Raw genomic sequence first — 13,908 nt, forward strand, 5'->3', positions numbered from 1 at the left:
ATCCTAAACAAATATGATCTCCCAGAGGGTTCTGCTCAGGGTTTCTATAACGATAGGAAAACCATATGCAAATGTAGAACTACGTTGTTTGTCCTTTTACTTTGGGTAGTAGTCTACTAGTCTCACAGCGATATTAACTTTCCAATGTTAGGTTCTTATTTTTCAGAGTAAATAACCCACGGACACTAGAGAAGCTTTAACCAAGTTGAATTCTTCCCAAAGGTTCTGTACAGCTGTAATCAGACAACCCAACATTTGTCCCATCCAGATATTTATATCCCACTTAAGACACTCCCTCTCTCCAATCCTTACAGTATATGCCCAACAGGAAGAAGGTAACCAGATAAGAAACCCTGATTACTGACCTCACCTCTCATTTGCTGACCTCAACCCCTCCTTCACCTAATCCACAGATGTCCATCTGTCTTCCCTATATCAACACTTTGCCCTCCTCTCCTCCATCAAACACATTCCACAGAGAACCCTTAACGTTCTCCTCTCCTCCATCAAACACATTCCACAGAGAACCCTTAACGTTCTCCTCTCCTCCATCAAACACATTCCACAGAGAACCCTTAACGTTCTCCTCTCCTCCATCAAACACATTCCACAGAGAACCCTTAACGTTCTCCTCTCCTCCATCAAACACATTCCACAGAGAACCCTTAACATTCTCCTCTCTTCCATCAAACACATTCCACAGAGAACCCTTAACGTTCTCCTCTCCTCCATCAAACACATTCCACAGAGAACCCTTAACATTCTCCTTTGATTCTATGCTTCTTCTCTATCATTTATTTAATGTCTCAATGTTCAAAATGTCGAATCCAACACCAATATACATATGGAATTGTTTGGTATTTTTCAGGGAGACAGATGTAGTTAATACTCTTAATGCAGACACAGAATGATCCAGAAAATGGGACTGGAAAGAGAGGAAAAATAAGAGAAAGAAGTGCTGTATTTTTCACCCATATGGACTGGGTGGTGTTATTTTATTGTTTGTTTTACAGTATCGTTGTTACTTTTGTTCTTAGGTTGACAAGATAAGAGGGAAAAGTCCAATTAAAGGTGTAGCTTTCTCAGAGTGCAATCAAGACGACAGGGGCAGGCATCAACAGAGCTTTGGTGCTGGCAGCTACTGTATGTATGTACGTTAGCTGAATATCAGGTTCAGGCAACATTTTTTCAGGCAACCTATGCACCTATGCTAAATGCTCTTGAGTCTTGTCCAGACATGGCTGAACACTGTTAAACATCAGTGTTTCATACATTCACTTTAAATGTTTTCTTTCTCAGTTTGGCTTTTTCCTCTTTTTATTTTTCTATGAATACCAGTTGAAATGCACATGTAGACCCTCTTCTTCTGTCTATTTTCTATCCTGGATTTTCATTCAATGCACATATGTGTCCAAGAACGTGTTGGAACATTCTTCCTCATTGTTGTGTAATCTGTCTGATGTTGACTGTGTGAATGTGTGTGATTCTAGAATCTGTCTGATGTTGACTGTGTGAATGTGTGGGATTCTAGAATCTGTCTGATGTTGACTGTGTGAATGTGTGTGATTCTAGAATCTGTCTGATGTTGACTGTGTGAATGTGTGTGATTATAGAATCTGTCTGATGTTGACTGTGTGAATGTGGGATTCTAGAATCTGTCTGATGTTGACTGTGTGAATGTGGGATTCTAGAATCTGTCTGATGTTGACTGTGTGAATGTGTGGTTCTAGAATCTGTCTGATGTTGACTGTGTGAATGTGGGATTCTAGAATCTGTCTGATGTTGACTGTGTGAATGTGTGATTCTAGAATCTGTCTGATGTTGACTGTGTGAATGTGTGTGATTCTAGAATCTGTCTGATGTTGACTGTGTGAATGTGTGTGATTCTAGAATCTGTCTGATGTTGACTGTGTGAATGTGGGATTCTAGAATCTGTCTGATGTTGACTGTGTGAATGTGGGATTCTAGAATCTGTCTGATGTTGACTGTGTGAATGTGTGGTTCTTGAATCTGTCTGATGTTGACTGTGTGAATGTGGGATTCTAGAATCTGTCTGATGTTGACTGTGTGAATGTGTGATTCTAGAATCTGTCTGATGTTGACTGTGTGAATGTGTGTGATTCTAGAATCTGTCTGATGTTGACTGTGTGAATGTGTGCGATTCTAGAATCTGTCTGATGTTGACTGTGTGAATGTGTGGGATTCTAGAATCTGTCTGATGTTGACTGTGTGAATGTGTGGTTCTAGAATCTGTCTGATGTTGACTTTGTGAATGTGGGATTCTTGAATCTGTCTGATGTTGACTGTGTGAATGTGTGGGATTCTAGAATCTGTCTGATGTTGACTGTGTGAATGTGCGGTTCTAGAATCTGTCTGATGTTGACTGTGTGAATGTGTGGTTCTAGAATCTGTCTGATGTTGACTGTGTGAATGTGCGGTTCTAGAATCTGTCTGATGTTGACTGTGTGAATGTGTGATTCTAGAATCTGTCTGATGTTGACTGTGAATGTGTGGTTCTAAAATCTGTCTAATGTTGAATGTGTGTGAGTGAACTAAAGAAAGTATGAATTTAATTTGTCTAAAATGTAAAAAATATAATTTTCTCTGTCAGACAAATGGACTAAAAGTGTGGTAAAGTGTTTTACTACTTCTTGTGTACATATAATTATGGAAACCAATAAATGTTGAAATGAAAAACTGATTGTTTCTTTCATGACGTATGGTCCCAGAGTAAAAAAGCATGGTAGTAGTTGTTGTATTTAAACCCCAGGAGTTGTAGTTAGTTCATAGTTTAAAATGATCTGCAGTACACTTTATATGAACAGACGTGGAAATAGAAGGGAGAAACTACATTTGGGAACCATTTAGTGTAGCTGACTAATTAAGTGTTGTAATGGTTTAAAATGCTTCCATTATACTGCAGCAGTAGCTATGCCCTGAGCATCATACAGCTGTCTAACACTAGAAGAACTCTGAGTGTTTAAAACGCTTCCATTATACTGCAGCAGTAGCTATGCACTGATCATCATACAGCTGTCTAACACTAGAAGAACTCTGAGTGTTTAAAACGCTTCCATTATACTGCAGCAGTAGCTATGCACTGAGCATCATACAGCTGTCTAACACTAGAAGAACTCTGAGTGTTTAAAATGCTTCCATTATACTGCAGCAGTAGCTATGCACTGAGCATCACACAGCTGTCTAACACTAGAAGAACTCTGAGTGTTTAAAATGCTTCCATTATACTGCAGCAGTAGCTATGCACTGAGCATCATACAGCTGTCTAACACTAGAAGAACTCTGAGTGTTTAAAATGCTTCCATTATACTGCAGCAGTAGCTATGCACTGATCATCATACAGCTGTCTAACACTAGAAGAACTCTGAGTGTTTAAAATGCTTCCATTATACTGCAGCAGTAGCTATGCACTGAGCATCATACAGCTGTCTAACACTAGAAGAACTCTGAGTGTTTAAAATGCTTCCATTATACTGCAGCAGTAGCTATGCACTGAGCATCATACAGCTGTCTAACACTAGAAGAACTCTGAGTGTTTAAAATGCTTCCATTATACTGCAGCAGTAGCTATGCACTGAGCATCATACAGCTGTCTAACACTAGAAGAACTCTGAGTGTTTAAAATGCTTCCATTATACTGCAGCAGTAGCTATGCACTGAGCATCATACAGCTGTCTAACACTAGAAGAACTCTGAGTGTTTAAAATGCATCCATTATACTGCAGCAGTAGCTATGCACTGAGCATCATACAGCTGTCTAACACTAGAAGAACTCTGAGTGTTTAAAACGCTTCCATTATACTGCAGCAGTAGCTATGCACTGAGCATCATACAGCTGTCTAACACTAGAAGAACTCTGAGTGTTTAAAATGCTTCCATTATACTGCAGCAGTAGCTATGCACTGAGCATCATACAGCTGTCTAACACTAGAAGAACTCTGAGTGTTTAAAATGCTTCCATTATACTGCAGCAGTAGCTATGCACTGAGCATCATACAGCTGTCTAACACTAGAAGAACTCTGAGTGTTTAAAATGCTTCCATTATACTGCAGCAGTAGCTATGCACTGAGCATCATACAGCTGTCTAACACTAGAAGAACTCTGAGTGTTTAAAATGCTTCCATTATACTGCAGCAGTAGCTATGCACTGAGCATCACACAGCTGTCTAACACTAGAAGAACTCTGAGTGTTTAAAATGCTTCCATTATACTGCAGCAGTAGCTATGCACTGAGCATCATACAGCTGTCTAACACTAGAAGAACTCTGAGTGTTTAAAATGCTTCCATTATACTGCAGCTGTCTAACACTAGAAGAACTCTGAGTGTTTAAAACAAATACATATGAAGTATAAAGTATATTATACTTACTATAACTCACATACCGGCATTCATCTGAACAATACGTAATGCCACAGTCAGCAGGATTTTACCCCCAGGGGAAATGTAGTGAAAAGCAGGGCTCTAAGTAGGTTGGTATTAAGTCTTTCTACTATACTTGACTTATTCTGGCTGTGTAGCACTTATGTGAGTCCCTGAGTGTGTCACTATGAAACATCTAGAAAGACAATCTTTTATATTCTGTATGGATTCTGTATTTTCTTTTACAGGATGATCAAAAACATGTACACAAATAAGATTTGTTGATAAAAAATAGTGCAATATCAAAACAAAAATAACACCACCAACAACAACAACAACAACAACAACAATAACAATAACAACAACAACCACAACAACACTGGTCGGTGAGTGAGAATTAGAAATTCAGTATGACCTTGTTTTCTTTTTTTCTATCAATGGTTCTGACAGTGTTTGTAACTTTGATAATATACATAATGTCAACAGAGATATAGCAACGTGTTTATCCATGGCCCATCGGAACAGGTGTTAATCAATATGACTTATCTGGGCTGCCAAAGGTCAAAGGGACAGTTCAAACTCACACGCCACAGACGTGTCCCACATACATTCTAGAATGTCTCCATTCATAGTCATAGAATCAGGAATCACTAGCTACAGATGTAGGGTCTTAATTTGATCACCCGGTTGTTGCAGCAAATTTCCTGCAAGGTAGGAAATGCAAACTTGTAGTTATTCAAAGTTTAAAAGAGTTCTAAAGTTTGTAATTTCCACTTAAAAATGTCAGACTTGATTTGCCGTAAGTACAAAAATGCATTATCAACCCCTACAAAAATGTCCATTAATTATAATCCACACAATCATTCACATTTCCAGTTGCTGCAGGATTCTTTCCCTGCTGTGAGAAATGTTTCCATGACATAGACTGACCAGGTGAATCCAGGTGAAAGCCATGATCCCTTATTGATGTCACTTGTTAAATTCACTTCAATCAGTGTAGAAGAAGGGGAGGAGACTGGATTGTGCTTTGAGACAATTGAGACATGGATTGTGTATGTGAGCCATTCAGAGGGTGAATGGGCAAGACAAAATATTTAAGTGCCTTTGAACAGCGTAGGTGCCAGGTGCACCCGTTTGTGTCAAGAACTACAACGCTGCTGGGTTTTTCACACTCAACAGTTTCCTGTGTGTGTCAAGAATGGGGGGGAGTCCACCCATTATGCCACCCATTATGCCACCCATTATGCCACCATTGACTAGAATGGGGAGACCCGTTCCATTCTATTTCTCAGGTGTTCGTTGTTCTTATTTTGTCCCCGTTCTGCATCTCCTTGGCCCGTCTCAGTCCAGCGGCTCTTTCTCTGGGAGGTCCTCCAGAAGTATAACAGTGTACTCTCCAGCGTGGGTGTTTTCCCTCGGCCTCTCTTTAGACAGAAACCTCTCCATTTCCCGCTCCGCCTTCTCATCTCCTGAGCTCGCGTTGGCGACCTTCTTCTCAGATGCCTGGGCCGGTGCATTCCACCTGCAAGATGATTTAACATGGTTTAATTCCATGGTTTGTAACTAAGTGACAACATGTTTCAATCTCATGAACATATTTTCCTGGATGGGGTTGAAAGAGGTGGATTTTACCTGTCTCTGGTACCTATGGCGACACAGATTACGACCAAGACTGCCACGCCCGCGACGAAGGCAACGATGATCAACCAACCTGGAGGAGGAGGAGAAGAAGACGAAGCAGACAGTGAGGGGAAGTGACCGTGTCTACTGGGTCCTCTAGTACGTTCACAAAACATTGTCTTCAAATTTAAACTGCACAAAGGAGCAGAACGTTCCCTGATGTATCAGTAGAATATCTTGTTAGCTGGGCGTGTATGATTCAGGAACTGACCCGATGTATATGAATCATGTTGTCTGGATGGGGTTGGTTTTACAGCAGCTGCATCATGAAGAACTGTGGAAATAGAGAAAGATTAACTACAATTCACACTCAAAGAGATGTGTTCAATAGTGTGTTCAACAGATACAATGGACATGCCCTATCCCACTCTGCTAACAGATACAATGGACATGTCCTATCCCACTCTGCTAACAGATACAATGGACATGTCCTATCCCACTCTGCTAACAGATACAATGGACATGTCCTATCCCACTCTGCTAACAGATACAATGGACATGTCCTATCCCACTCTGCTAACAGATACAATGGACATGTCCTATCCCACTCTGCTAACAGATACAATGGACATGTCCTATCCCACTCTGCTAACAGATACAATGGACATGTCCTATCCCACTCTGCTAACAGATACAATGGACATGTCCTAGCCCACTCTGCTAACAGATACAATGGACATGTCCTATCCCACTCTGCTAACAGATACAATGGACATGTCCTAGCCCACTCTGCTAACAGATACAATGGACATGTCCTATCCCACTCTGCTAACAGATACAATGGACATGTCCTATCCCACTCTGCTAACAGATACAATGGACATGCCCTATCCCACTCTGCTAACAGATACAATGGACATGTCCTAGCCCACTCTGCTAACAGATACAATGGACATGTCCTATCCCACTCTGCTAACAGATACAATGGACATGTCCTAGCCCACTCTGCTAACAGATACAATGGACATGTCCTATCCCACTCTGCTAACAGATACAATGGACATGTCCTAGCCCACTCTGCTAACAGATACAATGGACATGTCCTAGCCCACTCTGCTAACAGATACAATGGACATGTCCTATCCCACTCTGCTAACAGATACAACAGACATGCCCTAGCCCACTCTGCTAACAGATACAACAGACATGTCCTAGCCCACTCTGCTAACAGATACAATGGACATGTCCTATCCCACTCTGCTAACAGATACAATGGACATGTCCTATCCCACTCTGCTAACAGATACAATGGACATGTCCTAGCCCACTCTGCTAACAGATACAATGGACATGTCCTAGCCCACTCTGCTAACAGATACAACAGACATGCCCTATCCCACTCTGCTAACAGATACAACAGACATGCCCTAGCCCACTCTGCTAACAGATACAACAGACATGTCCTAGCCCACTCTGCTAACAGATACAATGGACATGCCCTATCCCACTCTGCTAACAGATACAATGGACATGTCCTATCCCACTCTGCTAACAGATACAATGGACATGTCCTAGCCCACTCTGCTAACAGATACAATGGACATGCCCTAGCCCACTCTGCTAACAGATACAATGGACATGCCCTAGCCCACTCTGCTAACAGATACAATGGACATGTCCTAGCCCACTCTGCTAACAGATACAATGGACATGCCCTATCCCACTCTGCTAACAGATACAATGGACAAGTCCTATCCCACTCTGCTAACAGTTACAATGGACATGTCCTATCCCACTCTGCTAACAGATACAATGGACATGTCCTATCCCACTCTGCTAACAGATACAATGGACATGTCCTATCCCACTCTGCTAACAGATACAATGGACATGCCCTAGCCCACTCTGCTAACAGATACAATGGGATGTATTCAGACTGGACAACCCAATACCTTTGTGCAAGCCTTCCATTGACATCAATGAATGATTTACACAGAAGTATGAGTAAAGTACAAGGATCTCAATGCTGAATGCCACCCATTATGAACACAAGAGCTTTGAAGGGACAGAATATTAATATCACTTCTCCTGGATAAGCAGTACTGTACCTGTAGAGGAATCCACTGCCGGTTCCTCCCTTGGTAGAGCAAGCCTATTGCTGCCTTGAATTCTTGTCTTTGTTTCAATGAATGGCTTATCAACTAGGGAGTTGTATGTTTGGTCCTCCTCTCCAGCAGGGGCTGCTACTGTGGTGCTACTCTGAGGCAGGAATCCCGACCCTGACCCTTCGATGTCTGAATTCATCCTGACTGTTGTAGGTGCAGCAGAACTGGTGGTTGGGGTGAAGGCCAGCTCTGTATTCATCTCTGCAGCCCCGCCTTCCTCCAAGCCTGTCATACTGGTTAGGTTAGAACTAGGTGTATGGCTGGTGCCCGAACTTTGGCTAGGTCTGGAGGTGGTACTAAAGCTTGGATCAAGGCTAAGAGGTAACAGGTCTTCTTCTTCAAACTCTGAGATGGGACTATGGCTGGGACTGGGATCCGGTACACGACTAGGGCTGGCGACAAAGTTTGGTCTGAATTTATCGTCCTCCAACTCCTCTAGCTCTGTTGTGGTGCTAGCATCATGAGTTGGATAAGGACTGGTGCTGGGGTTAGCGTCATGAGTTGGATAAGGACTGGGGCTGGGGTTAGCGTCAAGGATTGCGTTAACATCTTCCAAATCCATCTGAAAATCAGCTGTGGGGACAAACTCTACTGTGGGGACAACCTCTGCTGTGGGGACAAACTCTGCTGTGGGGACAAACTCTGCTGTGGGGACAAACTCTGCTGTGGGGACAAACTCTACTGTGGGGACAAACTCTACTGTGGGGACAAACTCTGCTGTGGGGACAAACTCTGCTGTGGGGACAAACTCTGCTGTGGGGACAAACTCTACTGTGGGGATAAACTCTGCTGTGGGGACAAACTCTACTGTGGGGACAACCTCTGCTGTGGGGACAAACTCTACTGTGGGGACAAACTCTGCTGTGGGGACAAACTCTACTGTGGGGACAAACTCTACTGTGGGGACAAACTCTGCTGTGGGGCTTTCAGTATCCAGGATAATTTCATCTTCCTCTGGTGAATCAGGTCTATCACTTGGACTGGAATCATAGTCGTACTTTTCATAATTGTCCTCTGTGTTGCTTTGACTGGGGCGAGGAGTTGGACTGGGGCGAGGACTTGGACTGGGGTGGAGGTTAAAGCTAGGTTTAAGGTTGGCGTCAAACAGCTCCCCTTCATCGTCTTGTCCTGAAGTGGGGTGTTTCATACTTCCCTCTGTAGTGCTGCCCTCTGTCTCATCTGTGCTGCCCTCCTCTGGGTCAAAGGTGGGCAGCTGGTCTTCCGGGTCAGATGTCACAGGGTCAGGGGTCACCAAATGATCAAGGTCCACTGTTTCGTCACTGCTGGATGTTCCATTGGTGGCATCCGGGGGACCCACTACAAGCTTCTTGAAGATCTTGAAAGTTTCTCCAAGAAAATCCCCAGCAGCCAGAGCGGGAGGTTCTGTCGGGGCTGTGACAAAGGGAAGAAAAGACCTCAGCTCAATGATTACCTACTAACATCATGTCCTGACCTTTACAGTAGAGGAAAATTACTGAGCTTTGATGTCTTTGCATGACAAAGGAAGGCCTGGGAGTATCGTGGCCTTTCAGGCTCCTCCCTGGAGTACCTGTGTGAACCTGTCGTGTTCTGACTCACCATACAGGAAACATGATTATTAACTGGGATGACTAATCGTCTGCCTTTGTGTTTGACAGAGGCAGTTTCATCAAATCATTTGGTTTTATTCAACCGCAAAATCAACACACCCAAGCCTTTAAATAAACAATGTCTTGGCTTGTCTCTTTTCCCTGTTCTGTTGCCATAATTAGTCAACAGTGCTACTTCAAAAGAGTTTAGGATAGGCTTTGAAGAGGTGCCCAAATGTTATGCCCCAACAGAGGCTTTCACGTGAATAAGATGTGCATATATCTTATTCCTGCAAGAGGGCGTGCTAGGGAGCTAACCAGGGATACACTCTTAGCAGTGAAGATGCCTGGAAGAACCTTTTGGGTTGTCGCACCGGCAGGACCTTTCCAGCTCAACAAGGTTATTGGAACCCCACCGGAACCTTTTTTGTGATGGGAGGGGTTCCATTTTGAACCTTTTTAATAATATATTGTAGAGGTGGCAGCCTATGAGGAGACTAGAGGTGTGGATTATTGGAAGTGTGGCTTTCAGATCATTTTTTGGGGGGCACCCGTTAGAGTAAATGTAATTCCTATTCACCATGTTCAGCTTGTACACTGCAAATTTCAACGTTTCTTCAATATTTATGCATATGGCATATTCTAATATAATATGAACAATATAAACATTGCTGATTAAATATAGTAATAAAGTAGTAACTATTCCAACTTTGCAATTTTCATAGGCTCTTGACTGAGGAAGTCATTCACCTCTGTAAGCTTCCTTGAACAACAGAACAGATGAACAGGAAGGACATTTACTCAAACCGGTGACCCAACAAGATATATCTTAAAGCCACACCCCTAATAAGCCACGCCTCCACTCCAGGGTTCCTCCTGGAACCTGTTGCTACATTGAAACGTTAAAGGTTCCACCAAGAACCCCTCAAATAAACAAAGGTGCACATATGAGCCATTGACTAGCAATGGTTCCTTGAGAAACTCAGGGGATCCTTGAGGATCTCCTGGGTTCCTCAAGTCACCACTAATTCTAAGTGTGTACTGTGGCGAGAGGGGCTACTAGGGAGCTGACCAGGGATACTGTTGCCCAATCCCAAACTTATCTCTGACCCCTTTCCTTAGGTATTTGTTGAATCCTCCAAAGCAGCTTAACTGTTTCATGGAATGTTGAGTGTCATTAAATACTGTTTTCAAACAAAAGGAGAAGTAACTGCTCTTATCTTTGACATTGTTCTTAAAATTTGACACCAAATACATTATCCTTTACGTCAAGCAATCTCAGGCCTCCATTTCTAACACACTTGTGAACAGTTTTACCTGTATGAGGTTTCTCCCTGTCCAATAACAGTTTCACCTGTATGAGGTTTCTCCCTGTCCAATAACAGTGTTACCTGTACGAGGTTTCTCCCTGTCCAATAACAGTTTCACCTGTATGAGGTTTCTCCCTGTCCAATAACAGTTTCACCTGTATGAGGTTTCTCCCTGTTCAATAACAGTGTTACCTGTATGCGGTTTCTCCCTGTCCAATAACAGTGTTACCTGTATGAGGTTTCTCCCTGTCCAATAACAGTGTTACCTGTATGAGGTTTCTCCCTGTCCAATAACAGTGTTACCTGTATGAGGTTTCTCCCTGTCCAATAACAGTGTTACCTGTATGAGGTTTCTCCCTTCTCACCCAAGCTTGTATGAAACTCACCAAAGCACTTTGGATATGCACATTAATGCACCTGTTGGAACAGCTCAGCAATTGCTACAAAGACTGCTGTGTGTCTGTCTACGTGGGGAGGGGGAAGGGGGAGGGAAGGGGGACTTAGGCACTAAACATGTAAAGAATAGGTCCCCCAGATTTCACTGAGCTAGAGTACAGGTAGGTTTGAAACACAATGAGGCTCTCCGGTGAAGTAGAAAAGTGCAGACTCATCAGACGAGGATAGGATTACTTGAATTCCATAAGCCTGTGTTCAGATACAACAGGAGGTCTTAGACAGTGACCCATTTTACTTGGCTGCACAATCAATGGCCAGCTGGGGATGTTTTAAAAACCCTGATTAATACACAACCAATGGCCAGCTGGGGATGTGTTAATAACCCTGATTAATACACAACCAATGGCCAGCTGGGGATGTGTTAATAACCCAGATTAATACACAACCAATGGCCAGCTGGGGATGCCTTAATAACTCAGATTAATACACAACCAATGGCCAGCTGGGGATGTGTTAATAACCCTGATTAATACACAACCAATGGCCAGCTGGGGATGTGTTAATAACCCAGATTAATACACAACCAATGGCCAGCTGGGGATGCCTTAATAACTCAGATTAATACACTACCAATGGCCAGCTGGGGATGCCTTAATAACCCAGATTAATACACAACCAATGGCCAGCTGGGGATGCCTTAATAACCCTGATTATTGTCTCCTCAAGTCCAGTTATACAAAATACAGTCAGGTCCATAATTATTGACATCGTTGATAAAGACAAGCAAGAAAGACTGTATAAAATAAATAATATAAATACTGAGCTATATGCTCCCAAAAGTTTTTAAATTATTTTGTTTTATACTAACACAATGACTCAAAGAAATATATTTTGTTCAAGAAAGTTAAAAAAAGAGATATACTGTACTGAAGCAAATTGGACTGTACTGTACCATGCTGAATAAAACTCCATTGAACTGTACTGTACTGTTCTGAATTAAACTCCATTGTACTGTACCATGCTGTCCAAACTTGTGGAACATAGATGTCTTTTCAGTGTCTGGAAAATAAGGCTTCTAGGTGTCTTTTCAACATAATTTAGCTTACTGGGTATGTTGTTACAATGGGGATGGTTATCAGACTGTGACAAGCAACCCCAACAACCCCCAATAATATCTGATCTTGTTTAATGTGAACACAATTTCTCATGCATTTTTACTTTTGGATGGCCCTGGGAATTGAGCCCACAACCCTGGCTTTGCAAGCACCATACACTACCAACTGAGCCAAAGAGCAGGGTTTCCTGGGACAGTAATAAATTGTTACTCACCAGGAACAGGGTCGGACTGAACAGGTGCCAGAAGTCCGAAAATAACCCCAAGCAGTAGAGTCCACATCCTGAGATCAGAGATAGGCATCGAGGGAGAGATGAGAGAATGTGTACTGCTGTGCTCTGTGGTTCAGTTCCCAAGAAGGCTGGCTTGTTTTCCTAGGAGTGTCTGTGGGATGACTGAACTGGTTTGAAGGGTGTAGCTCAACTTTTTTTATACTGAGATGCGAGTCACAATCAGTGCATCATCGATAGCTAGTGACAGTCGATTGGTTGGCGGAGGTGGGCTAGAACACAGAACACACCCTCTCTTTCAAAAACTCTCCCTCTCTGGCTTTCTCCCTCTATCTCTTTCTTACACACACACACACACACACACACACACACACACACACACACTCTCTCTCTCTCTCTCTCTCTCTCTAACTATCCATATCCCTCTATCTCACATTACCAATAGGTCACTTTTTTATTTTTTCATCCAACCATATTAATCATGACCAAATATTTAGGAACAGATTGTCATTTCATGGAGTCTGTGAAGGATGAAACCACATGGAAAAAGTGGTAAGCAAGTTAGATTTTTTTTTTTTTTTATGATTTTCACCAAGTCAAATGAATGTATTAATAGGTTTCATGATGCTCGTATCTAAACCAAAGTAGATAGTTTTAAGATTGTTTTACAGATCTTCATTTGATCACTCTGTTTCAGGAGAACTTTCCTGCAATGAAAGGACATTTAAAAAGTGGAGTGTATTTGAGGTTTAAAAAGGCTTCTGAAGTTTGTCATTTAAACTTTTACATTTCAGACTTGATTTCCCCTTATAAAAAATGTATCAACAGCTGCAAAAATGTCCATTAATTATAATCACTTTTTCTGTTGCTGCAAGATTATTTTCCTGCTCAAATATGAGGTCCTAAACCTAGCAGGAAAGTGCATCCTTGTAGCTGTGTGGATTAACATAGTCTATATGTTTGCCTCGGGGTAAGTTGAGCCAATAGCCACCACTACCCATACAAATGATGATTCTATTTTGTTGATTACATTTGGTCAGTTTTATGCATAGTGTTTTTGCGATATGTCATGCATATGAACTCACGATAGTGCATTTTTGTATTATAACAGAGCAGACATCATCGT

General features: G+C 42.2%; 1 protein-coding gene across 1 annotated transcript; it reads right to left on the bottom strand.

The window, feature by feature from the left end:
* Window positions 1–5,517: 5,517 nt before the first annotated feature.
* Window positions 5,518–12,992, bottom strand: LOC110526793 (cell surface glycoprotein 1-like). Its single transcript, XM_036981443.1, has 5 exons — window positions 12,768–12,992; window positions 8,108–9,556; window positions 6,271–6,333; window positions 6,012–6,090; window positions 5,518–5,901 (listed from the first exon to the last, which is right to left on the bottom strand). The coding sequence occupies exons 1-5, from the start codon at window positions 12,853–12,855 to the stop codon at window positions 5,721–5,723; spliced, it is 1,860 nt and encodes a 619-aa protein (XP_036837338.1). The 5' UTR covers window positions 12,856–12,992; the 3' UTR covers window positions 5,518–5,720.
* Window positions 12,993–13,908: the final 916 nt, after the last annotated feature.

The sequence above is a fragment of the Oncorhynchus mykiss genome, chromosome 6, assembly GCF_013265735.2.
Source record: "Oncorhynchus mykiss isolate Arlee chromosome 6, USDA_OmykA_1.1, whole genome shotgun sequence".
NCBI lineage: Eukaryota > Metazoa > Chordata > Actinopteri > Salmoniformes > Salmonidae > Oncorhynchus > Oncorhynchus mykiss.

Coding starts and splice junctions, on each gene's coding strand:
- LOC110526793 (XM_036981443.1), bottom strand. CDS start 12,855: ATGCCTATCTCTGATCTCAGGATGTGGACTCTACTGCTTGGGGTTATT. Junction 9,557..12,767: donor TCAGTCCGACCCTGTTCCTG/GTGAGTAACAAT, acceptor CCTTTGTCACAG/CCCCGACAGAACCTCCCGCT. Junction 6,091..6,270: donor ACATGATTCATATACATCGG/GTCAGTTCCTGA, acceptor CTCCTCCTCCAG/GTTGGTTGATCATCGTTGCC.